Source organism: Taudactylus pleione, unplaced genomic scaffold, assembly GCF_031769625.1.
Source record: "Taudactylus pleione unplaced genomic scaffold, aTauple2 ptg000053l, whole genome shotgun sequence".
Taxonomy (NCBI): domain Eukaryota; kingdom Metazoa; phylum Chordata; class Amphibia; order Anura; family Myobatrachidae; genus Taudactylus; species Taudactylus pleione.
The window spans coordinates 34,489,229-34,517,227 of record NW_028284455.1 but is presented as its reverse complement, the minus strand read 5'-3'; the positions used below and the strand labels follow the sequence as shown (position 1 = coordinate 34,517,227).

Sequence of the window (27,999 nt, the reverse complement as noted above, 5' to 3'; positions counted from 1 at the left end):
ACACACTCTATGGTATGCAGCTGGACGTCACTCTGCACTGTACCTGCGGAGAAGATCCCTTCGATAACACAAGTGCTGCGCATGCGTGCAGGGCGACCAGAACAGAGGAGGGAGGACGCACCCACCTTATTGCCTATGTAATCACCGGCATATCTCTCCAGGAATGAACGGGACACCGCCCCCGCCGCCGCTCGACCGGGACGAGCACGCCCTGAGACTGGGAGAGAGCTTCGAGAAGAGGCCGCGCTCCTCCTTCCACACCGTGCGCTGTGAGTACCGGCTAGTGACGTCACATGGCTTCCACCAGTAATGTGCGGACGTTTCCTGGTGACGTCATCGGTCCTTATTCTTGTCTATTGATGTCATGTTAGTGATGTCATCACATCAGTGTTAGCAAGCCATTATTTAGGGTTAATGTTGGACTTTATATGTGCTGTGTTCAAATATACAGATGAGATTACTTCAGGCTTAGGCATTACTTTGTTACATTTATAATTTTACAACTTAATATATTTTTTTTGTGGGTGTAGGTATTATGTATTTGCTTAGGACTGTTAAAGGGACGCATTACTCGTGGTTTGCTTTATACTGGTTTATGTTTATTTACAGTATTCTTATTTCTGTGTCAATTTATTTGTATTTGTGATATTCTTTAATCTACCCTCCTATCACCTTGGTCTTTGTTCAGGTGGTGCTACGTGATAAAGTGCTTTAGTTATTCATGTAATTACTTTTTCTTTGTCTGCCCCTGCAATGTCTGCTTTGTCTATATTGGCAGTATTTCTGAACATGACTTGTATGTATAATGTATCCTAAGTGTAAAATTATAAGAAAGTTATAATAATTCTTTGGTTCCTGTTGAATATCCTAGTTATATAAGAAAGATTGTTGCCAAAATTATCAAAATTAATAAGTATGTGCTGTGATTGGGTAACACTTCAGGCTGCTTCCAAATTTCTGTATAGCAATAGTTGTACTTAATTCATGAACAGTTATCATGAGTCCTTGCTCTACTACACTTGTCAGTAATGGGGGGCATCCACTAGACGATTTTATCCCTGTCCAACCTCTTAACGATTTTCCCTTGAAGTTTCCCTTGAAATATGATCTTCCACTCTGAACAATTTGCAAACGATTTGCAAACGATTTGCAAAAGATCTAACAATAAACTATGTTGTTTTAATCTGTGATTGAGAGCTTTCAGCTATAGTGGGCAGATAGTGGTTCATCGTTTCATCGTTCAGCGTGAACGATGTGTAAACGATTTGTAAGCAATCAAGTGAAATTGACCTGCATGTTCAGTCGATGGAGGAGACGATCAAACGACCAGCGGGAGCGCGCATCGTACATCGTTAGAAACAATTACTGCACGATTTGCAAACGATGTTCAAACGATGTTTGAACGATTATCGAACGATTATCGAACTATTTTATCATTATCGTCCAATCGTTCAACTTTATCGTCTAGTGGATACCCCCCTTAAGTAAGCAGATGATATTACACTCTACTTGCCCTACTTTATGTATCTTTACTCCGTATTATTCCACAGGGCCATAATGATGCAAATTTAGAAACGCGTCCTCTTGGCCCCACCCTACTTCAGAAGACATTTATGTGATATCCGTGAGGAGGTTCTATTGTGTTGGGAGTCCAAAAGGACTTTCTGAAACCTGGGAATTTCCCAGATTCCATGGGACAGTAGAAAGTATGCAATATTCCAGTTTTGGCAATTACTGGGTAATATGTTACATGGCATGGTGAATAACACATTTTAAACTAGGTCAGTCTGAAGTCTGCTTTGTTTTCTAACACCCATAGATCATTGCACATTTTACATTAGCAAAAAGTATACTTGGACCACTTGAGCCATAAAGGGCCCCAACATTTGCTGTAAATATGTTCTAAAGATTGACATTGTATGAAAACTGGTGCACAGATAAAAGAGGTGTTGATATCCATAGCAACCATTTTCAGTTAAGATTTAGAAAGTACAAACATTACATCATGGGCTTTCATATGGAGGTAAAAAAAAAGTCTTACTCAAGCCAAAAGGTCAGGGGGAAAAGAAAATGTAGTGTTGTCCTAGGAAAGCAGTCGCGTGGCTAGACTATCACACGCGCATCTTGGAGTACCCCTGTTTCAGTTAGCATCAGTACATGGCACTTAGGGCTTCAGGCAACTACACTCTGGGCAAGAAGACCAAGGTAGTCTGCTTATCTGTTACTAATCCCTCCTAGGGATTGTGGTATATTCTGTCGATATTCACAGTATCAATGTTCATTAGATCGACATGTGGGAAATGTCAACATGTTCATTGTTGATGTCTTTTGATTGTAATACTAACGCTAATGAAAATGTCAACATTACGGCAATGTCGACATTTCCTATGTTGTCATTTGGCAGATTTTGCATTAATGTTGACAACAATTTAGTCATGGCGACCGTGACTGTCGATTATTTTGAATGTGGACAATTTGAATGGAGAAATAGTGACTGCATATCCCTCCTAGAACCATTATTATTATTTTTTATTGAAAGATTGGGACCAGTGCTACAAAAAGGTGCTCAGGCCATGGTCCATTTAGTCCCTCCTCAAAAGAACAATGGTCCCGCATCTGTCAGAGTAATAAAGAACATATTTTGTCTTCTTAAAAGCCAGGGATCAGTACTCTTGTAACATCTAATCCACAAAAAAGCAAATCGAGGGGGTGTGACCACTGTGGCAGCAGAGTAGGACATGTGTCCCTGGGGATCTCCGGCTATTGATCCTATACAAACATCCTGCTTCACGGGACTTGGCGTGACTTACTATAAGCTTGCTCCCTGGCTGGCGGTGCCTGTTTTGCGCTGTCCTGAGCAGTGATACGCAGTGGTGCGGCACTGTTGTGATCTATATCAGTGGTGCAGCCTGTTGAAGCCTCCGCCCACGTGATACAGTGGTGGTTCAGCCCTGTGAGTGCACGGCTATGTCTCCTGTTCTACACGTGCCTGTGGTGTCTTTTCGCTGGTGCCTGGGTATACTGGCTGCAATATTCTGTGTGGTGAGATTGGGAGCTGTAGTCTGCTGATGATGGCCATTACTGGATGAGCCTGTGCTGTACCTCACCCCTCCCCCCCTTCTTTACCTCCTGTCGTTACCAAGGTTCCTGCTGATGCTTGAAATATATGGCCGCTTTGCCTACTAGCGGATTCCCCCTGCGAGCAGCACACCAGACCCTTCGTTACCATCCACCTCCTCACCAGATGCAGGATAACCTACCTCTTCTGACGTTACACTCCAACAGGTCCTGGGGCTGTAACAAGTAGTGAAAAATGCATATCCTCTAAAATTGGTGAGGTACAATCTGATATTTATCTATTGAGACAGGATTTGCAGAGAGTTGGGGAGTGAGTTGGGGAGGCTCGCATTACTGCTGTTGAATACGCTCAATCTCCGTTGAAGACTCAGGTTGCGACCCTGACTGCCCAAATGTCCACAATGCAAAACAAATTGTCGGATATGGAGCGCTGCCTGTGACGTATTAATTTACGGCTCAAGGGCCTGCCGGAGAAATAAGAAGGGTCCAGTCTAGAGGCTGTCCTTGAATACTGGTTGATCCATACATATGGCCAGGAGGAATTTACACCTCAGTTTGCGGTGGAGTGGGCTTACTGGATTCCTATTAGGTTATTTCCACCTAGTGCTCCTTCACACACATTCATTGCCAAGTGTCTCCATTATCAGGACCGTGCCTCGGTGCTCCATCTGGCACGCACTAAGGGCCTCATTTATCAACGAGTTTATAACTAAAACTAGTGATAAATATCACTTTTTATGATAAATGGACGGTGCCCCAGCCAATCAGCTCCCAACTATCAACTGTTAGAAAAATGACAGTTGGGAGCTGATTGGCTGGAGCACCATTTATCATAAAAAGTGATATTTATCACTAGTTTTGAGTGATAAACTCGTCGATAAATGAGGCTGTAAGTATCCACTGAAGTGGAATAACATCAACATTTCGGTATTCCTGGATTTCGCTAAGGAGGTCCAGGAGGACAGGGCACAATTCATACCTATTAAACGTCGCTTACGTGACAGTATGCCATGCTCTTTCTTTCTAAACTCAGAGTGGTGGCATATGGAGAAACAAAATTCTTCATGACACCTTGTGAAGCCACGGTCTGGTTGGATCGTCACATGCCTGGAAAACGACAAATGACCACACAGAAAAAAAAATAATTCTTTCTCAAAAAAGCAAGGCTACACCTGTGGCAAAAAGGTCAGGGGGCATTGTTCTTCAGGCCCAACTTTGCTGCATGGTTAGTGGGGTTCATTTGGCCTGGGATCTGCCAAAGCTTAACCCAGGTTCAGTAAATTTTCAGGCCCCATCCCACCAGGGAAGATCCTTGAAAGGGTAAGGGAGATAGGGCCTGAGGCATGCATCATCTCTACTAAATGTAGGGGGCATAGCCCATAAGTATACCTCCCAACATTCACACATACCAAATTGAGACAAAATATGCCCCAATCTGCCCAGATGCCACCCAGAGATGCCCACTTTTGATCAAACTCTGCCCCTATTGCAGTCAACCCTAAAATTCTTGAAGCAAAAATAAATATGCATTCTGAATGGTGACAAACAGTTTTAGAAAAATTAAAAGTATAAACAGTGAATGTTTACACATAAATATTCCTCTAGCCAGCCAGTATTCTGTGGCAAAGGAGTGAAAAGGCAGAAAAAAATAAAGCGTAGTGCCATACTATTCCATTGTTTGTTTCTCAATCTCCAGTGATTTTCTGGGGCCCTGGGCTGTTCATATTTTTTTGCTGGCTTTCAAGCTCGGTGCCTCTTGGCCACAGGGTCAAGGTAAATCATTAATTGAAAAAAAAGTCTCAATTTGAATTGACGACGCAGACAGCTATCCTGTGCCCAACAGTACTATCCGGGTTACCTGGAGCGGCAAGCTCACTCATACTGCACCTTCCCCGGAACAACCAAGTACCGATCACCCACGTGCATACCCACAGCACTATCGTGACCTACCTAGTACGAGCTAAAGCAGGAGGAAGCGGCGATCTCCTCACTGCCGGTGAGCATAGGACAGACACACCACGCCGCTAGTCCAAACACCCGGGCGACATTAAATAACATCAACGGGAGGTGCTGGAGCATATACCACCATCTACGGTGAAACAAACGCCGGTCAGTTTTTATCTCGCCTGGGACGCCAGCACAGATGATCTGATTCACCTTTATAAGGTATTGACGCTTTTTTATTATTCAGGATATACAAACTATTACGTTCAACTTACTTTTTCTGTATTGTGGATGAAAGATCCTATTTATGTAAGAGAACTGGTATACTAACTTACTCGGGACCTCTAACAACTGATCTCTAAAGTGTTTTAATTAATTACTTACTATTTACTTATATGGCCATATTAATGTGTATTGTATTTATGTGAATGTCTATTGAATAAGATAAAATATTACTCTTTTTGTGGCACTTGCTACATTCACGTTTCATTACTTTTAGATACTATTATAAGGAAGACTTCCTGATAAGGATATATGGTGTAAACCTGAAATTAATTATACTATTATTATTCACATATAGGCTGAAACCTAGCGCAGTGTAAATCATTTTGTTTCTTTTAGGATTCTTATTCTTCTTTTTTTTTTTTTTTTTTTTAGTTAACACTGAACTTCTTATATTTGTGGCTGGGTCTCATAAAGCCGATTCTGTTTTTGATTGAATGAGTAGAAGCGCCGAGAGTCTGGTAGTTCTGCCTTTTGTGGTGTTGATTCATTATAGGAGGACTCTCCACTCCCTTGTATTACAGATTTTATATTTATTTTCTTATTCAAGCCTGAGGTGCAGCACTCCAATCACCCAGCGCATGTGTGTGTATGCAGTGCATGAGGGCTGCTTTTTTGGGCTCTTTCCAAGGAAGAAAAGATTCATAAAGCCCCTTAGTTAGGACAAGGGTTTTGAGGTCCCTCATCGCCAGGTGCAGATATGCAAATTGCTCCTTACTTACCCCCTCTTGGGAATGCATACGTCCGACTTCTGCATTTTTATCATAACTTTAGCAGAGCCATCATTTCAATTTACATATAGGTTAGAAAATGAAAGCAGTGGTAACTTTTACAATAGGGGTGGGATGTAATTAGAATGTCGACATGTTTTGTCAGAATGTTGACATGTTTATAATGTCAAAATGTCGACCATGACAAAATGGCTATACGATAGTTGTCGGCATTATGAGCATATTGACACATGAAATTAGGGTTAGCCTAAAATAGGAATTTCAATATTAAGGCTGTAGACCTATTGTACAGGTCGATATTATGTCACAATATCGACATTCAGATCATGTCTACATTATAGTGTTGACATAATGAATGACGCAATTAAGACCTGTAGCATCTATGGGGTGTATATATATGATATAGTGACTTAAATTAAAGTGCAAAGTGGAAAAAAAAAGGGGTGCATAAAAATAAGTATAATAATCATGGATGGTCTGTCCTGACACCAAACCTTTATTATTTTATTATTACAGATTATTATTATTATTAGTACAGAAATAGAAGGTACTGTAAGAAGAAAACAAGAAACAAATTACTTACAGTGCAGAACATAGCAGCACATGGTTTATAAACCGTGCTGCATCATCAATCCTAATAGGCATTACATGTGCAGTAAGAGGGGGGATTCTCCGCCAACAGGTCTCATACTGCGAGGGACAGAATGAAGGTGTGAGGTCGGGAGCCGGTCAAAATATGTAGTGGCCGTGGTGAGTGCAGGGGGAGGGAGGGAGGAGGAGAGACAACTCAACCCGGCATTTTATGGGTCCAGTATGCTAATAACTTATAGTGTACTACTGGTGTACAATAGTAAAGCATTACATACTGAAGTCCTAGTAGGTGAGTGGCCTCTGCTACACACTGATATGATAGGGGTTACAGCACATTATATGTACAAGTTTTCCTAAATTATGTTTTAGATTTCTGTGAACAAATGTGCATACTTCCATTTCCCAATTACTCACTAAATGATGCAATTATGTTGAAGAGATTAATGGACACATGCCTCATTATTTTTCTTTTAGATGATTTTAAGCCGGCATCTATCGACACATCTTGTGAGGGAGAACTTCAAGTTGGGAAAGGAGATGAAGTTACAATAACTTTGCCTCACATCCCAGTAAGTAAAACTGTATTTCTTTAGCTGTGATATAGTTGTGAGGGGTCAGCTCAGAAACAGGCAGTGTTCCTGAGGGGACACTAGGCTGGTATCCGCAAACTAAAATTTGAAAATGTCTTAACAGCATAAACAATTCCTAAAGGTTATTTCATTAGAAAATAATGTGTATATATACAATAGTATTGTTTTGGTCTTTATATTTTGCTACCAGGGGAAACACTTTTTATTGTCACTGCTGCAATTACTATCAGATACAAATATTTGCATGAAGGAGAATAGGAATTTGAGTAGTGGAAGATGTATAAGTGACATCTGTAGGCTTTAATATCATTTAATAATAATTATTATCCTTTATATGGCACCACAAAGGTTCCGCATCGCCTTACACAGTACATAAATGAGCACACAAGAAAAACAGTTAATAGTAATATAAAACAATTCAGGACAAGGACATGGTTTATACACATAGCTGCATAACACAAGCAGCAAGGCCTCAGCAACCAAGTGTTAGGTGCCATTTGGGGAGTTAGGAGTACACAATAGTAGGGGAAGGAGAAGCATGTGATGGACGAGGGCCCTGCTCATGAAAGCTTACATTCTAAAGGGGAGGGGCAGACAGACAGGTGCGACACAGATGGGGTAGATAGTGAGGAAGGAGCATGGAGCAGTGGGTTAGGATATTTGCTGCGGAATGTGTGTGTATAAGATGACCTGATGTTATGTCAAACTTAAATTCTTCATACATCTATCTCTATGACAGAAAATAGATTTTATTGTGTTATTTACTTATGAGATGCACAAAATAAATCTGTAGCGCTTTAATTTTTGTGTGTTACATTTTAGCATCTAAATACATCCTTCTAAAATGCAGCTATTATGGGACTGTCCCGCCATACTAATACAGTAGTGACTACTTTAGTCCCAGCTGCTGGGTGCTCTGCCATGCTCCTTTGAGTGGGTGCATCTCACATGCTAGACCCACCCACAAATGGCTGTAGCCATGCCCTACATGCTGTGGTACCACAGGATGTTTCTGTATCCGGGCCCAGAATTTCTCTTGGCAGCCCTGGAGGTGACAGGCAGAACCAGGAGGGAATGGGGCTTAGTGGTGGGGTAGAATGGCTCTGGCATCTCAGTTCCTGAAGCCATTCTGCATGACCATAGGGTTACTCAGAAGGCCGATTATCGACTGATCTGCGACCAATGCTGCGTCTTTGTATGTAGCGGCTTGGATTTTGCGAAGCCGCCAGTGGGCGTCTCAATACAAATCCAGGCATCTGCGACATTTGCATATCTTCGCTCAGTTGCTGCGTGCACATTCGCAGCTGCGGTGGCATTAGCATACGGTGCCTTGCAAAAGTATTCACCCCCTTGGCTTTTTACCTTTTTTGTTACATTAAAACCTGTAATTTTTGTTTTGTTTTTACTGAATTTTATGTGATGGATCTGCACAAAATAGTCTAATTTGGTGAAGTGAAATGAGAAAAATATATCTAACAAAAGAATCTTTATAAATAAAATTCTGAAATTGGCAGGTGCATATGTAATCACCCCCTTTGCTATGAAGCCCCTCAAAAGTTCTGGTGCAACCAATTACCTACAGAAGTCACATAATTAGTGAAATGAAGGCCACCTGTGTGAAATCTAAGTGTCACATGATCTGTCAGTATAAACACATCTTTTCTGAAAGGCCCCAGAGGCTGCAACACCACTAAGCAAGAGGCATCACACCACGAAGTTCAAGGAGCTCTCCAAACAAGATAGGGACAAAGTTGTTGAGAAGTACAATTCTGGGTTGGGTTATAAAAAATCTTTGATCCCCCGGAGCACAATCAAATCCATCATCATCAAATGGAAAGAACATGGTACCACAACAAACCTGCCAAGAGAGGGCCGCCCACCAAAATTCACAGACTGGGCAAGGAGGGCATTAATCAGAGAGGCAGCACAGAGACCAAAGGTAACCCTGAAGGAGCTGCAGAGTTCCACAGCAGAGACTGGTGTATTTGTGCGTGTGACCACAATAAGCCGTACACTCCATAGAGCTGGACTTTATGGAAGAGTGGCCAGAAAAAAGCCATTACTTAAGGTGCATACACACGTAACGATTTTGTAACCAACGATTTTCTGTCAGATTTTCCCTTGAAAAAGTGAACAATTTTTTGAAGTGTAATGAACGATTTTTACAACGATGAATGAAAAATGGTCCTTCCCTTAATGAAAATTGTTATGTTGGATAGTCTGAAATGGACGATGAACGCTAACTACAAACGGGAGCGCGCATTAACCTTATCGTTCATCGTTATAACTCAGAAACTGAACGATAACGATGTCGTTAACGACAAATAGTTCAAAAAAATCGTTACGTGTGCATGCACCTTAAGTGATAAAAATAAGAAGACACGATTTCAGTTTGCCAAAAGGCATGTGGGCGGCTCCCCAAATGTATGGAGGAAGGTGCTCTGCTCAGACTAAAATGTAACTTTTCGGCCACCAAGGAAAACGCTATGTCTGGCGCAAACCCAACACATCCCATCACCCCAAGAACACCATCTCCACAGTGAAACATGGTGGTGGCAGCATCATGCTGTGGAGAAGCTTTTCAGCAGCAGGGACTAGGAAACTGATTCCAGTCGAGGGAAAGATGGATGGTGCTAAATACAGAGATATCCTTGAGCAAAACCTGTTTCAGTCTGCCTGTGATTTGAGACTGGGACGGAGGTTCACCTTCCAGCACCAGCAGGACAATGACCCGAAGCATACTGCTAAAGCAACACTCGAGTGGTTTAAGGGGAAACATTTAAATGTGTTGGAATGGCTTAGTCAAAGCCCAGATCTCAATCCAATTGAGAATCTGTGGTCAGACTTGAAGATTGCTGTTCACAAACAGAAACCATCCAACATGAAGGAGCTGGAGGAGTTTTGCCTTGAGGAATGGGCAAAAATCCTAGGGGCAAGATGTGGCAAGCTCATAGAGACTTATCCAAAGCGACTTGCAGCTGTAATTGCCTCAAAAGGAGGCTCGACAAAGTTCTGACTTTAGGGGGGGTGAATAGTTATGCACGCTGAAGTTTTCTGTTATGTTGTCCTAAATGTTTGATTCACAATATTAAAAAAAACACAACTTCACAGTTGTAGGAATGTTCTGTCAATGAAATGATGCACACCTTCAAACAATCTATTTTAATTTCAGGTTGTGAGGCAACAAAACGTGAAAAATGCAAAGGGGGTGAATACTTTTGCAAGGCACTGTACATATTTGAATCAGGCTCTATATGATGTAAATATTCCCTGTCTGCTGCTATCCGTTATTCTATAACTCAGTATTGTTATCTGTTCTCTGATGTGACCAGCTATTTGTGCTCTATACCTGTGCCATGTTATCCCTTTCCCTGGTAAGATAATCTTGCCTGGCATTCTTCTAAGGGATTGTTTAGTGAAAGGTTATTATAGGGAGCTTGTATCACTGAGATTGTATTCAGTTCTAGGTAGACAACAGTATCTTTGCTTGTTCTACTTTAGTTTATATAAATGATTACCTACATTACCACTACAGGGCTTGACTCTGAGGCACATTCTGGTCTGAACGTGGCTGCATCTAGCGAATATACCTAAGTCGAATGTTTATCTTCTCCTATAAAATGACGTTTCTGGGTGACAACTCGGTGTATGCATTATAGTATGTGTGGATTTGTGAAGAGGGTGACATATAATGGAACAAATACATTTGTATATGTTTTTGTGCAGAGACTATACATGGGGAAAATAGTACCTTATTGTAGTCAGTCTTTGGAGTATATCCAGGACACCCCTTGCTTTAAATTAAATGAATAGCATAGATTAACCTGTAGCCAGCCAGATCATCAGAATATTCCCAGCAGGACACATTATTTCTGAAGATGAGTGTGCTGACATTCTGGGTGGAAGTGGTCAGGGTGGCATGTGCAAGGTGCATTGTGATGATGAAGGAAACTACACACTGAGAGCAGAGAATGGCAAAGTGATGCAGGAATATTGTGTTTTCAAGTATAGGTCTATATGGAAAAAGGAGACACATATAATATGTTCTGGTGTAATATGTATGATGCAAGTACATTCTTAAAATCATTTTGCATTTCTATCTGTAAAACTGCTTGTTGGTTACCACACACAGGGCTGGTGCAAGGTTTCTGGACACCCTAGGCATAGCGTCAGACTAGCACCCCACCCCCTCACCCTCAGCCAGATAACTGTGAGAATAAATGAACAAAAGCAGCTGTTCTGCTACTCACATATCACCCGGAATACAGCCAAATCATCCATGGGTGGCGACCCTGCATTGCCACTAATCGTAATGCCAGCTTGACGGATCTAGCTGCTGTCACACTGCACCATCCCTGTAACCAGCAGCATCATTTCCTCCGGAGCAAGCCTGGGAGGTATGAGATTATCTGGAGCGATCTGTCTGCTCCAAAAGCACAGGACTCTGCAGGCAGCCTCCAACTCTCAGGCTGCTGTTCCCCAACTTTAGAAGCGTTGTGAGCGGCTGAGTGCGATGTGGTGGGAGCTGCTGTTCCCTCGTCCCCGGCTCGGTGATAGCAGGGGCGCCGAGAAATAAAACATACATAATTTTCTTATTATGGAGAATCTGTGAGTGCCACCCTTCAGGTGCCAGTGCCCTTAGGCAGCTGCCTAATGGTAGCGTCTGCCCTGACCACACAAAGCTGTCACTCAGCAACTCGGATATCTCTCCTCCACCCCCTTACCCATCCAGATCACATTAGAAGCTTGCCAGAAGTTTGCCTCAGGACATATCCTGCTTGACTATATAATGCCTTAAAATTAAAAAAAAAAAAAATGGAAAACGGACTACATTTATACTACCTATTCTAGTAAAAGTTGCTTTGTCTCTCCTAGCATATAACATCCCCTGTCTGAAGACTGAGAAGGCATGTTATACTTTGGGCAAGTGCACACGTTTCACCTTGTATTCAGGGCCTTTCCTAGCATATAACATCCTCTGTCTGAAGACTGAGAAGGCATGTTATACTTTGTACAAGTGCACGTGTTTCACCTTGTATTCAGGGCCTTTCCTAGCATATAACAACCCCCGTCTGAAGACTGAGAAAGCATGTTATACTTTGTGCAAGTGCACGCGTTTCACCTTGTATTCAGGGCCTTTCCTAGCATATAACAACCCCCTTCTGAAGACTGAGAAAGCATGTTATACTTTGTGCAAGTGCACGCGTTTCACCTTTTATTCAGGGCCTTTCCTAGCATATAACAACCCCCTTCTGAAGACTGAGAAGGCATGTTATACTTTGTACAAGTGCACGCGTTTCACCTTGTAATCATTATTTCTTACTGTGATACTGAGTGTGAATTCAGTAAGCTATATTTACATAATACATTTATTTGGCATTTACTCTCAGACTTGTGTTTTGGACGTTGCATATTAACCTTCCACCATTGATTTCACCTTCAATCAAAAGGGATTCTCCAAAAGTTTTGGAAATTAATATACCTTTTGTGCAGCAAATTGTGAGGGCTGCCACTCTCCCAGAAGCACTCTTTTAACTACAGCCATGAATCGGAATGCACGTAACGGTGCTGTACACTCTGACCATAATATTACAATACATTGCCATGGAATAACTTCCACAGGGCTCTATTGTAAGCTGTAAAAAGACTCAACTCAAGCTTTTGATAATTATTGTACATCTGGGTACACATCTGACCCCCCCCCCCCACCCCCCTGAGCTCTGCAGCAAGTGTACACACTGCACAATGAGCAGATATATCTGCCATCAGCTGTGATGCTCATCCAGCAGACGCACCCATGATATATTGACCGTTCGAGCGATCAATATATCTGCCGGTGTATCAAGTATTATACAGACATTTCACAATTCATCCCTTCACATCATATAAATTTGACATTCCTGACCTAGAAGATAGTAACCGCACACTATATTCTACCATCTAAATATTGAATGGTAGTTTTTGTTTTGGACCATGGAAATCATGGTGGTAGGAGTTGCTAGCCTCGCATTTTGGAGCCTTTTTAGATGATTTTATTGTTTACAATTGACTATTTCCTAAACCATTCTAATGCTGTGTATACAGCAATTGAAGGCATTTCAGGTTTGTTTATGCATTGACATTCAGGTGAGAGTAGAGATTTGTTCTCTCTTTCAGGGCTCTACTCCACCCATGACTATATTCAAAGGTAATAAACGACCATACCAGAAGGACTGTGTGCTGATCATTAACCATGACACAGGGGAATATGTCCTGGAAAAGCTGAGCAGCAGTATACAAGTCAAGAAAACCAGGTAGCACTAATTGCCATGTTCTTCCCATGTCTCATTATTATCCAGTACCATGGATATTGTTGTCATTGGATACAAGATATACGTGGGATTGCTTCCTTGCAAGCATTTGTATTCACTTAAAATTTCAGTTAATGCAAACTCTGTTACTACAAATTTTGATATTATCATTAAAAGAATAAACAAAAGACAATATTGTATTTCAAACTGCAAATAAGCACCATCAAATGTATTAAAAGACGAGGATAAGTGTCTTCCAATCCACAGCTTTGGCTGTTATGGCTTTAATGGAATGGAGTGTGAATCTGTATTCTATTTACATGACAGTCCTTTGCATGAATGGACTGTCATATAAATAGAATACAGAACTCATATGCACATCATATGAACAAAACATATATTGCATAATAATGAAGCAAATAATTGCCAAACTTTAATGCTACAGCTCTGAGACCAGCTTGTTATACCCTGCACTGCCCAATACCTACCAGACTCCCTTCCCCCTAAGCCAGGGGTGGGGAACCTTTTTTCTGCCGAGGGCCATTTTGATATATATAACATTATTTGCGGGCCTGGTGCAGATCACGCCCCCTCCATGTGATGTCACGCCATGTGGGGCCACAAGCGCCAGTGATTACAGCAATGCCCAAGGCATCCTGGATGCTCTGGGGTTCTGTAAGTGCAGAGGTGTGACCGTCTGAAGCATCCTAAGGACGCTCCAGGCGGCACTGCTGCATAGATTCTGGCCGTAGTGTGCCATTCTAGGCACCCTGCTAGACAAATGAGGCTAGCAGAAAAAAGCTCAGATGGCCAGACCAAATGATTTTGCGGGCCGTATAAGGCCCCCGGGAGTGAGGTTCCCCATCCCTGCCCTAAGCAATTGGTAGTTTCCATTTAGCTAATTAGTCCTTAATTGCTCATAGTCTGCAGTGCTGTCCTCCTCCTCCATCTCTTCTCCAGTGTTGCAGACAGCTTCCACGGACTGAGTACAGGACATGTACTACTCCGCTAACCTCGCACCCCCGCCTCGCACACACTAGCTACACTATGAGCACTACCCCTCACCCATACACACTACCTACACTACACTACTACTCACCCTGTACCCGCTCGCCGCACACACTACACTAACCCTGCACCTGCACTACTCTACAAAATGACTGCCTCCTATGTGTATAAGTGATGGTGGCACTTTAACATCCATGAAGTGTTCACTTGCTGTTAGTGTTAAACCACTTAAAAGAGAACATTAGATGAATTACACTGTTCCTTGGTAGTCTTTCTTGTGAATAGTGTTTGGCTGTCTGAAGGATGCTTACTACAATTTTAGTACACCCCTGCTTTTACTTTAAGTGAAGGACTTTGTTGTGCTGGTAACTTCAAGTGTAAAATGACCCTTCAGTGTTTTTTGTGTCTTGTTCACATTATAAGTACAGTAGAAGGAACTACTTACTGTCTAATAAAATATAGTAGTAATATATTATATATTTTGTCCTATTCAGGGCTGAGGGCAGCAGCAAGATTCAGGCTCGGATAGAGCAACAGTCTGCCCGATCCTCCCAGCCGACTTCCCAGTTCAAACCTCCATCAAAACTATCTGCAGGGCCTAAAATGTCTCCTTTGAAAGATCATCCTTCTCCAGAACCCCAGCTTGATGACATTAAGAGGGGTAAGCGAGATCTGGGAAGTAAAATTACGATCACTTTCTTCTAGAGAAATCAGCAATTTGGCTACAGTGCAAAATGCTACATAAACGTGCAATTGCCGTTGGCAGGAAAGGAAATTAGAAATCTCAGTCCACATCAAATTAAATCTATTTAAGACAATTTCATTTAATGGAATTCAAATGTATTGATAAATTTTTTTTCTCTTATGCTTCCTTTATGTGAATGGGCCATTGTAGACCTTTAGCAATACAGGGCCACTTAAGTATTAGGTGATTCTAGTACATATGTGCTGAACCTAAGCAGGTTTTAGTGAGAAGTTAAAGGCAGGTTATACCTCGTCAGATGTGTCTGACTAGGGTCAGAGGGGTTGGGTACGGGAGACCAACAGTTGGGATTCCCGCTGTCAAAAGGCCGACAGCGGCGTCGGGGCTCCACAATTATACTAACCCTCCTCCCTTCATCTCCTAAACCTAACCCTATACTAACCCTCCTCCCTTCATCTCCTAAACCTAACCCTCCTTTCCTGCATCCTAACCCCCCTCCCCATTAGTGCCTAAATCTAACCCTCCCCCTTAGTGCCTAACCCTAACTCCCTCCCCCTGATGGTGCCTAGTGCCTAAACCTAACCCTCCCACCTTAGTGCCTAAACATAACCATCCCCCACACCCTCCCTCCCGGCTAACATCTAACCTGGCCCGCTGTCGAGATTCCGGCGCCAGTGTTCTGGCTGCGGGACGGGATTCCGGCATCGGGATTTTGATTGCCGGTATCCCGTGCGGCGGTAAGCTGACTACATCCTGGGTCAGAGCACTTATTGTATTATTTGTGTCAAAAGCAGACGTAGCGACCTGGAATTGGCTACAATAACCTGTAGCCATTCAGAGCCATTGTTAGTGAATACCAGCACTGTACCGTTATACATCACAGTCAGAATAGGCAGCTGCTTAAATGAGTTTGGGAAGCCAAACAAAATCCCATAAATCTTAATTATGTGCTCAAAATCCTTACTTTCACTTTCTATCTAAGGAGCTGCCTAGATAGAGGCTGTCCAGACCTTAATATAAACCATATAATACAATCGATCTATGACATATCTCTAATAGAAAAAGAGAATCAAAGTGAATGTGGTGTATAAAGAACATGAATCTGGGAAAGCAATCTATAATAGATCACAAATAATGTCAGGTTGAGAAACTGATCTTATCTGATTTATCACTACATAAATGATAATACATAGAAAAGCAATTAAAATAACAGAGCACATTTATTGTACACACTGAGGGCCTGATTCTGAGTCGTGCTGAACTGCGGCTGCTTTTCCGTGCGCTCACTGCATTTTACTAACTTTCATATGCTAATGCCAGAATCTAAGTGTGCAGAAAATCAATGCGAAAGTGTAAGCCTATCCCTCCCACTGGCTATGTGTCTGCAAACACAATCATCCTCATTAGTACCAGGACTTGCACCAGCCCCATACTAGGTGCAAAAGATCTGTGAGAAGCAGACGTTCCATCTCTGTCTGAGCACTACGGTCATGCACTGAATTACCCACCCAAGACACTCCTGTGACACTGCCACAAAATGGGGCTGTTCCATTTCAGGGAAAGTGTAGTCTGTAAATAGACAGATCAATCTGTTTGCATTAGCGATCTCCATCAATTAGTGCGACTCAAAATGACTCCCTGAATGCTTAACCAGCTCTCATTACTCCAATCAGAATATGGATTGAACAACTTTGACACAAATGTATAGCTTGGTGCTATACATAGAGATCTATTAATGAATTAATTCTGTATAGATTGTATTTAAAAAAATATTATAAAAAAAAAAATCAAATTAAAATAAATATAACGTTCTGTGATATTGTGATGTTTTATCTAATACCAATAATTTAGTGCTTTTTTATATATTTTTGCCATCTTTTAAAGTTTAGAGATTACGGAGTCTCTTTTGAATGGCTGTTTACAGTTGTGTTTATATAAGTGGTAACTCCTGGGATAGTATTTTTTTATTTGAACGGAATGGAAGCCCCTGGATGAATCTCATTACTTATTCACTATTCGGCCAAGACTGTCCAGCCTCTTTTGTTTTACAGAATTGTTAATGTGCTTTTATAGGTTTTTTTTAACAATAGAAAGTATCCCTGAAATAAAACACATATCCATACAAAACTGGTCATTTTGGGCTACACATTTATTTATTTATTTTTAAATCTTATCCTTTTAAAAAAAATTTTACATGAACCCCATCGAGAGCAAGTATCTATGTTATGCTTATTTATTTATGACTTCATCTTCAACATATGCATTGTTTAGTCATTAAATGGCATCAAACAAGCACTATACTGACCAACAGTGTTCCATGGACTTATTGCATACTTTTTGGGCCCAGGAAGCTTATACTTCCATTACTTACAGTGAGTCTTTGTTCTATATTTACCATAGAGCTAAGGGCTGAGGTAGAGATTATAGAGCAGATGAGCAGTAGCAGTGACAGCAGCTCCTCTGAATCTGGAAGCTCCTCGGGGAGTGATGATGACAGCTCCAGCAGCGTTGGGGAAGATAACACACACACATCCCCCTCTCAGCAGTACAGCAGCAGAGCGCCCATCTCCAATGGCACCAACCGACCCCAAGGAACGAATCAGCTAATGAACACGCTCAGTAAGTATAGCTCTCCACTGTTCTCTCACTGAGGTGACAATCACTTATTCTGAATTATGTTACAACTCTTTATATTATATTTTATTAGGTCTGAAATTACACATGCACAATAACTTTATTAATGTAGAAAATGAGTACATGCTGGTAACATTGTGATAAAGTAACTTCAAACAAAATCAATGCAGTATAGCAGGAAGGGAAAACCTGATAATATCCGGTTTGTGCTGTCAGTATACAGGCAATTTTCTACAATAGAAAGCTCTGTTGTACAACAAATACCAATTGCACCTAATTGATAACTTTGCAATAAATCATCTCTGAGTTCAAAGGGATCCCCTCTGACTTCAAAAGTAATTGGACATATGTAATAGATTCTGATTTCCTGGAACAAATGTGATTTTGATGATTTAGGGGGAGACATATTAAGTCTTCTAATGAGTGGAGAAGTTGCCCATAGCAACCAATCATCTTCTACCTATGATTTTATAGAATGTACTTGATACATGCTACCTCAAAGCTGATTGGTTGCTATGGACAACTTCTCTACTTTTTAGAAAACTTGATACATCTCCCTCTTAGCCACTAAATTTAACCACTTGCCGGATGAGGACTCATCAGATGCGACCACGCTAGGCTGGGCTTTCCCTGACATGGTTGCATCTGAGGCATCCATTCAAAAATGCCCAGTGGGTGGCTGCTGGAAGATAATCTTCTTGTAGTCACCAATCTCAGGACCTCCCAGCCCATCTGCAGATTCTTCCCCCAGTGTGTGCAGCCCAATGGCAACCCCCACCCAGCCTGCCCCAGTATACAGACCCGGTAGCTTTCACTGGTCACTCCAGCCTGCCTCCAGTGTACAGATCCGGCGGCTGCAGAGAAGAGCGGCCGCAGGTCAATCCAGCCTGCCCCCAGTGAATGGAAGCCACGGCTTCTCACTTGCACCGTGGCCAGCAATGATTAGGCAGCCGGTGGCTTCAGTCTGCCTAGAAACAGCAGCTCCAGTTCTGCCCCCCCATGTGTCCCAATAAAAAAAATAGCAATTTTGGGGGCATTTTTGGTGAAAATATTAACCAGTTAAGTTATCAAAGCGGCAATTTGTTGTAAAGCAAATCCAGGCTGGTTTTCCCTTTAAAACAAATTGTTGCTTTAAATATAGCAACTATATCGCTGAAACCTCACCAGTTCCAGCAAATTGCAAACTATTGCATATACCACTTTATCCCCTTCAGTGGCGCATGCAACAGGGTTTTTGAGTACGACTATAGTACCAAGACCAATTCAATGTATAGTTCCGTAATGAGAGTTTTGCCTGGAATAGGGCATAATATCCCTTATTTTTGCCCACAGACTCTGAGTTCCTGTCCATCTTGATTGTTTCCCCATAAGGATTGTGGGAGACCCTTGATAACTTCTAAAAACCTTGAAATATATTAAATGCCCAGATAGATCAGCTGACCCTTCCACCTGCTGGGTTGTTGCTTTGCTAAATGCACAAAATTAGAATTATATGATATTTATACCAGTTTTGAAACCAAGTTCACTGAGCTAAAAGGTATCATCTGCATACAACCTAACTTTGTCACTTATATTATCTTTAAAAAGTCAAGTCACTCCACCAGTTGTTGCATTTGCTTACAGTAGCTTGCATTTGTATTTAATTTCCTGTCTCTTGCACTTATCCTTTCTATTTCTGTCCTTCTCAAGTTGAGTGTCATAATATACTTATGATTTTGGAGTATGTATACATAATAGGGCTACTGCTGGGTTGGGAGCTAAGCAAAAAGGAGCAAGTAACTTTGCACCGTGGCAAAACCATAGTGCACTGCAGTAGGGCAGATTTAAAATATGCAGAGAGATTTAGATTTGAGAGGGGTGTTTACAAACTACGATCTAATTTGCAGTGTAAAAATAAAGCTGTTCAGTATTTGTGAGCTACATGTAAAGGCAGCCAGTATTTATCCTGCATGCAAAAACAAATTAAAAATTTGTATTTGCACCCCTTGCATTGCAACATGGTTTGTTCCAGATACAATGTTATTGCTTTGCTTCCAACTCAGGGTTATATGTACTAAGGATTGATTTTAAATCGATCAACATCAATGTTGTGTTTCTGGAGATAAATCACACATTTACTAATACTTAAAAATCTAATCAAAAATTGTCTGTTAATAAATGTGATTTAGCCCCAAAAAACACAACATTAATGTTTTTGTTTCTGGAGATGAATCACACATTTACTAATACTAAAATTTTTTTTTTAAAAATGTCTGTTATACCACTTTCACACAGAAAAACTTAAAAACCCCGGCTTTAAGGTACGTAACCACTTGCCAATGTCGTAATCGTTCAATCGCTCACTTTAATCGTCAAGTGGATACGCACCTTTAGACAGGATTGATTTTAGGGACTTGGGAGCACACTCTTATTTCTGGATTATTATTTTTTTTGTATAGTGAGTTTTTTTTTTCAAAATTGTTCTGTAAGGCTATAACTTCTGAGATCATGAATTGTAAAAAAAAGAGTTGTACATAAACATTTGGTTGAAACTTACATGCAAATCTGTATTTGCACACATGCGTGTTCCATCTGTGCTTTGAGTTGCATGCATCCTAAGAAATATTGAAGCTGTAATAGAGCGTATAGCTGTACCTCGAGGAAAACATTGTCTTTAGAATGCAAGCTCTCACGAGCAGGGCCCTCTTCCCTCATGTGCTTCTCCTTCCCTTACTCATACGATCATCTACTCCAAACTCCCCACAAGGGCACCTAACACTTGGTTGCTGGCACCCTGCTGCTTTTTAGAGTGTTATGATCGCTAATGCAGCAACGTTTATAAACTATGACCATGTCCTGCATTGTTTTGTACTGTAAGTCGCTGTTTCCTTGTTTGCTCATTTGTTTATGTACCTTGTGAGATGCTGCGGAACCCTTGTGACACCATATAAATAAAGGATAATAATAATGACAGTCATTGTTATCAATTTATGTCTGGCATTTAGATGCATTCTGAGCAGTAATGCTCATCAACTTCTTCCCTGAGCCTAGCTGTCTGATAGCCCAGGGAAAAAGTTGTTAATAATAATAATAATAATAATAATAGTGATGACTGATTATTAAGCTGAGGATGGAGTAAATTTGGAACAAGTGATAGTCCCAAAGTCATCTGGTGAAGTTGTGAGAAACACGTCAGCTCTGCTACTTTGCGACTATATCTTCTTCTTACTGATTATAGTTTATTGTTAAAATTCTACATTTTTAATGTATTATTTTTAAAACGCAAAAATGTCTTTTCCTCTAAAATGCATGACCAGCACCACTAGTTACCACTAAATCAGAAGGGCATTGAGCGTTCCAAGCTAAAGTTGTAAGCGGAAGTAACCAAGCTCATCCGGCTTTTACAGGCATAAATATCTTTACTACTTAGTTATCTTAAATGGGATATGCTGGAATCCCGCCAAGGGAGTTAAGATCGGCGTCGAAATACAGACACCTATCTTAATCCTGACGCAGGGAATCCAGGAGGATGCGCGCCCAAACAAATATAAGCTGGGCCGCCTGTAGTGTTAGCCGCGAAGGGGGAGGGTTAGGTGTATGTCAGTTAACGGGGTTCGCATTAGGTTTTGAGGGGGGGTGGGGTGAGGTTAGTGTTAGGCACCCCTAGGGGAGAGGGATACACTTAGTCACCACTGGGGGGGGGGCGGTTGTTAGGTTTAGGCACGAAGGGGGGAGGGTTGGGGAGACTTAGGTTTAGGAACTAATGGGGAGGGTTAGGGTGCGGGGTGGGGAGGGTTAGGCTACAAGAAGGGGGGGTTAGGGGGAGAAGGGGGGATGGTAAGTATCGGGATGCCGCTGTCGGTACTGTGACAGGAGGCATCCCGACTGCCAGCATTACATACCGATTCCATCTTAAATATGTAGCAACTACAGAGTGATCCCGTTTTTTTTTTTTTATTGGCTCACAGCAGGTGTGTGTGTGTGTGTGTGTGTGTGTGTGTGTGTGTGTGTGCCTAGTGCTGGTAGTATATTAGTGTTCAAGAAAACTAACTTTTTGCTTGCTGTCTTGTTTTCTAATACATGTGTAATCTTAATGTGATTGCCTTTTTCTGTGTTTTGTTTTTCATTAGGAAATGACCTTCAGCTGAGCGAGTCAGGAAGTGACAGCGATGATTAATGAATAAGTCGTCTTTATGTAAATATTTATTATATGATACAAAGAAGCACAGATGCACTCAAATATGCAATCAGTCGCTGGAAGACTACAATAGGTCTTTTGCAGGACTCAGCGGTCTAAAAACCATATCCAGAATTTTACAAAGATACATATGGACTATTTAATCCTCTATATGTATTAGACATATGCAAAAAGCCAGCATATCATTTGCGATTATGAAATCAATATCTGGTACCATGTCAGCAGAAAGCTCATTAAGCCTTTGGGACAGAGGAGAGTATTGTACTGAGTGAGAATTAGTAGCCCACTTCAAGTGACTCAACAGTCTCTAAACAATTTCCCAAGCTGTATTGCAGCCTGTTAAATTAATTCATACCATCTATCCGCAAAATATATCAGCACATGAAAAAATGGATAAAAAAATAAATAAAGTAGTATTGTTAGGAAGTCTAGCGTTCAAACATTTACTGACAAAAGAAGGTATTTGGTAAACAATTAGAGGAAGAAAAATGTCTGTAAATATTACTGACTGGCAATAGAAATGTATTGTAATGAAAAGACCACTATACATAAAGTTGTGTTATATAAAAGTACAACAGCTAATATTCAAAGATGTAAATATTACAGTGGCGCATCAGAACAGTAGATATTTGTATATCGTAGGGTAAGTTTTTCCTTTGTACAGCACATTTCCTGCAGGTAAGCCATATTAAAATACAGCCATGTGAGAAAGAGGGCACTTGATAAATGCTTTATAAGTAGTGGATGGAATTGCAAAGCTGCATGTAGGCAGCTTTGCAATTCCGTCCTTTTAAATATGTAAATGCAGCAAGAGGTACCTGACACCTCCTGCTGCATTTGTAATCCCGACATTGCGACCGTGGAGTTAACGCTCCCCCTCTCTGGCCGATGAGATGTTCATACATCTCATCGGTAGTGCATCCTGCTTCGCCTCGGTAAAGAGGCGAAGCAGGAAGTGTTATAGCGGCACGATAAGTGCCACTATAATACATCTCCCCCAATGGGTCTTGGCTGATTTGGAAAGAACCTGCATTTGAATTGCTGCAAAATGTTTTAATGCTGCGGTAAATTGCTAATATAGTAATAACACCATTAGATCACAGCTCAAAGATTTTATAGTTTTAGAATAAGTGGGAGGGATTTGGATGCATTTAGCTAATCATAAGTTGCCACCGACTGTCATCTTCTGCTCGGTATTTGCAGGCAAACAGATGTGTCCTCATGCACCTAGCCTCAATATGTGTGATGCCAGTGAATCGCACTGAGCAGTGTAGCAACTTTTTCTTCTTTATATTTGTGTTATTCGCACTGCAGGTTCAGCAAAATACCACTCAATCTGTATCGGAGACACGGATGAAGCACAGCCGCACTTGACATGGAAAAAGATGAGGCCACTGCATTGTAACACTTTGTATACAGATCCAGACTCATTCACTCACATATATACAAGTGTCACTTATCAAATTAATCAGTGCCGTCTCGCTAAGTGGTTTTGTCACATTGTGATGCATTTTCCAGCTAAATAGACGCTTGGTACAAGATGAGTTACACGGCACCTGGAGCACCGAGAAGGGCTGTTTGGCGCTACTGTGGCAGTAGTGTATGAGGACACATCTGTATATGTGTGTTTTGTGGTCAGTATGGGACACATTTTGCTTGAACACTCCCATACTGTACTATGCCATGTTTATACAACCCTGTACCATTCCCCTTAGTGCAAGGGGTATACAGAGCAAAATTTACCTCAGTCAGCATGACTATTGATGCATAATAATTCCTGGTGTGAATGCTCAGTATAAACAAAGAGCAATTTACAGGGAAAAAGAAGACTTGAATTGGGTTTGTGTGCAATTCTACATGAGCCCCCATATGTAAAGTGTAAATTTTTGTCTACACATAGTTGTAGTTCCTCGTGTGCATTAGTTACAAGCACCTAGGGAATTAATAGATTAATATATTGGTTTATTCAACAGAATGAACCACTGTTTCTAGATGATTAGTATACTTGTAAACAGCTTACTTGGTAAATCTTACATCTAGCTATGTTTGCCTTTATTGACAATTATCCATTTTATCATGGGGCACTGTTATATAGAGCAATGCTACTCTGGTATGTGGGGCTTGTTCACTATCTTTCTTGTTACTGTTGTTGAATATATATGTCGGGTGAGAGCAGGTCATTTCTAATTGTCGATGACCAAACACCTAAAAAAAAGTTTTAGTTTTCAGATAGTTATATTCCCTAAAAGTCAGGCAGTTTCCCGTCCCTAAGTCAACAAGTTGTTTGGCCTTGTAATTTTTATGTCGGTTCGAAGAGGGATAAAATAATTTTCTAAGGAAAGAGATTTATTTTTACCTTGAAGAAAATTCTTACACTTTTGATCATTGAATTTCTTTTAAAAAAAGATGCTTGTTTATAGTCAGGACCTCTGTAGAACATCATTTTTAATCATTATGATTAATTAAGATGTTCTACAGAGCTACTGACCTGCTTAATAGAAGAAACAGTGGGGATTCCCGGGAAGGGACCCCACCAAAGTTATAATGGGCAATGGGATAGAATTTTAGCAATAAAATAATAAAAAAGTAGAAAACCCCTCTTAATATAAAAGATCTAATAAAGGGGTGGAGGGAGTGTATTGATATGGGGTGATCCTTGCTGTGAGGGAGAATGCCAAGCATTTTCGTCCTTTTAAAAAAAAAAAAACATGATTTCTCCGCTTCTGAGGTCTCAGGGAATGAATTTCGTCCCTAAACGAATAAGATAAGCAAACAAGAGAAAGCAACACTGTAAGGGATAGATTCAATTAGGCGCGATATAGTATCTCTGGATCCGCAGATTTTGTTCGCAGCCTCATAGATCTACGTTCAAAATTCCACGACTCCAGGACGAGATTGATACACGAGTGTGGCAAGATCAGCTGCCGTTGCCGGCATTTCGATGCTGTTGCAACGGCACTCGCCCAATTAAATTGACCCCTAAGATTAAATACATTTATTAAATACATTAAATACATTTATGAAAAAAAGAAATGCGTTACAGAACGGTATTGAAGGAACTCATGACTTATTCACAAGTAAACTCAATTAAACATGACTGCATTTAACTAACAGTATCTTAACAAAAATGTGATAAAACAATTACAATTTATCAAAGAATAAAAATATATATCAAATAGGCATGTTTGTACATCAATTTACATTGTTATACATCTATAAACTCACAGCATATCAATAACTGGGATTCAAACAGTATTGTCATTGAATATTGTATGTACTGTAGGGGGTATACATACTAAAGTGAGAGTTTTTAGAAGTTGAGATGTTGCCCATAGCAACCAATCAAATTCTACTTAACATTTAACTAGAACCTTCTAGAAGGTAATAGCTAGAATCTGGTTGCTATGGGCAACAGCTCCACTTCTAAAAACTCTCCCTTTAGTAAATATACCCCTAGGTATCTGTATAAATGAGCAAAGGAACGCTGCAGTCCCACACCCAATTAGAATTGAAAGTATTGAGCTGTGATATTCATGGGTTCCCCAGTAACTGGGTGGATGTAATACCAAACAAAAAGCTGTCCCTCTCCAATGCTGCATGGAAACTTGTGAAAATAGACCAAATATGCCTATTTGATATATCTTTATAATCTTTTAGAAATTGTAATTATTATTTTACTCAATTTGTGATAAGATTTTCTTTCTTAAATGTAATTTTGGTTTATTGAATGTATTTGTAGATACGTGATGAGTTTATGCAGTATCTTTTTATATTACATCTATTTATTCTATTATGTTTATTTTATATAAATCTCATAGGACTGCCTATCTTTTTCTTGTATGCTTATAGTATATAAATAAGAGGTTACAGAGTCTCTTATAAGCAATAGTATGTGATTATTTCCTCCATTATATGTAACATTTAATAGCATCTCTAGGTATCTCTAAATTATTATTTTGTCGTCACTTACAATAAGATGCATACATACATTTTAAACATTTACTTAGCAGAGGGTGTGGGGCTACAGTGGTAGTAGTTTGGGCTTTGATGTGGTGATTTTACTGTTTCCACCCTGCATATTTTCCTAGGTATCAACTCAAAACTTGGTGCTGATCGATTTACAGGATAGGGGGTTTCAAACGACCATGAAGTGGATGCGCACATTAAGATGCACTTGGGCAATTAGGTTCACTTGCGATAAAAGGGCTGATTCGTCGTTGCCTGCAAGTCTATTTGCAGACACACCTTGTGATTTTTGGCACTATGCATGCTCCATAGCTGAGCATACGCAGCTTAGAGCGATATAGAGCTGTGCACTTCTCAGCCGCATGTCCACTTGTGGTGTAACTGGGCACCAGCTCTGGTCATTGGCACATACTATAAGTGAGCATGTGTTTTGGACATGGAGACGGAAGCGCAGGCTACTCAGAGATAAGTGTACACAGAGACCTGTCTGATTTCAGATGGTTCTCTTGCACCATATATAGGGCTAATACAGACGTGTGCTGATGAAAGGTACCTTCACAATGGGATGGAACGGGCGGTGTGCCTGCATAGATGCGTAGGTCCACATTGATTTCTGAGCCCGCAATTCCGGCCGTATCTGCTGCTGACTTGGGTGCAGCTCTGAACCAGGCTAATAAAGAGAAATTGTGGAGTAGTGGAGGTTGCTACCATACATAATAATGGAATTAGCAAATACCCATAGTGCCGTAATTTCTATATTGTTATGTGTATTTGAGTATGAAAAGGACCAGCATCCGTAGCCTTAGAATAGGCCTGGCCAACCTGTGGCTCTCCAGCTGTTGTGAAATTATAAGTCTCAGAATACCCTTTCACTGATCAGCTGGTTGACCAGGCCTGCCCTACACAATGAATTGAAATTCATTTATTAGGACCTGTTCACATTTCAGTTGTGATGCATTTAACATGAGGTATGTAAATACCATGCTCACTAGCGATTTGAAATTAGAGCGCTTTTTGGAATGATCCTTACGGATGCTACACCTGCTTGTTAACATCTGATACAGTGCTATTATTACATTTTATTTATAACAATAACCTCATGCAGTGTTCTCAGTACCTCCTGTACATCTGTTCCCATTTTTAAAAAATAATCATTATGGTACAAATCTGTAACTGGCTGAAAATATTGTTTAGGTTAAAAGTTATTTTCTTATATTGACTTAATAGCTACATTTATCCCTTCTTATTTTTGTATAAAAATTTATATATTTGACTTATTTATTTGTTATGTAGTTTAAGTGCTTTTATATTGTTGTAAAGGCTTAGATGTGGTATTGGCACTATTAAATGCAGTTTAAATATCTGTTCAAGGCAGAGATAGTCAACCATTTGGTACCTACCTATAATGGTAAATGTTTACCAACTCTTGTGTATCAGTTTAGCCAAGTACTCCCCTATAGTGAGTACATTTGTGCAAAGTATGCCTACATTGTTGTTAAGCAACCCTTTTATGGCTTGAAATGTTTTTAAAGATACCCCAGCTAAATTGTTTCAATATGTTTCATTCATTATGTAATGTATATACAAGTTGAATCTGTCTGATGAAATGTGGTTTTAAAGTTTTATATAACTTATTTAACTTTGTTGTTTTATATGTTGTGCTGTGGAAGCAGACAGAACACAAATAGCACTCGCCTGCTTTTAAGCAGGACTTGCATTTGTCTGCCAAATGCATTACATTCCTAATGTACACAGTTGCTCTCCTGGTTCTCTGTGTACAGTTTTATTGTAATGTGTCGGCAGAATATTTGGGGGATTGAAACAGGTTTACAAATTTACCATGTTGTAAAATGTTAAATAGAAATAAAAGTGTCACCTGGAAGGACTATACTAACTGTCCCAGTAGTGGTTTTCTAGATGGATTATTTGAAAAGTGTACATAATATTTGTGGGGTTTATTAATCCCTGCTTTAACACTGGTTTATTAAAAAGCCTAACCTAATCA

The 27,999-nt window shown here is 40.5% G+C and overlaps 2 protein-coding genes across 4 annotated transcripts in view; one reads left to right on the top strand and one right to left on the bottom strand.

Moving 5' to 3' along the window:
* The window catches only part of METTL6 (methyltransferase 6, tRNA N3-cytidine), a 37,419-nt gene extending 37,119 nt beyond the window's left edge, over positions 1–300 (bottom strand). For 2 of the 3 annotated variants that reach the window (XM_088462789.1, XM_088462788.1), the window contains exon 1: positions 126–300. Coding sequence is in view for 1 of the 3 variants with exons in the window: in XM_088462786.1 (XP_088318912.1) it covers positions 44–83 (40 nt within the window). In the remaining 2 variants the exon portion in view is untranslated. The other variant, XM_088462786.1, reaches the window with a different exon arrangement.
* Positions 74–27,999, top strand: EAF1 (ELL associated factor 1). Its single transcript, XM_088462793.1, has 6 exons — positions 74–269; positions 7,101–7,195; positions 13,373–13,509; positions 15,009–15,175; positions 17,618–17,836; positions 21,961–27,999. Exons 1-6 carry the CDS (start codon positions 164–166, stop codon positions 22,005–22,007), a joined length of 771 nt encoding a protein of 256 aa, XP_088318919.1. The 5' UTR covers positions 74–163; the 3' UTR covers positions 22,008–27,999.

Coding starts and splice junctions, on each gene's coding strand:
- EAF1 (XM_088462793.1), top strand. CDS start 164: ATGAACGGGACACCGCCCCCGCCGCCGCTCGACCGGGACGAGCACGCC. Junction 7,196..13,372: donor TAACTTTGCCTCACATCCCA/GTAAGTAAAACT, acceptor TCTCTCTTTCAG/GGCTCTACTCCACCCATGAC. Junction 15,176..17,617: donor GCTTGATGACATTAAGAGGG/GTAAGCGAGATC, acceptor TATTTACCATAG/AGCTAAGGGCTGAGGTAGAG.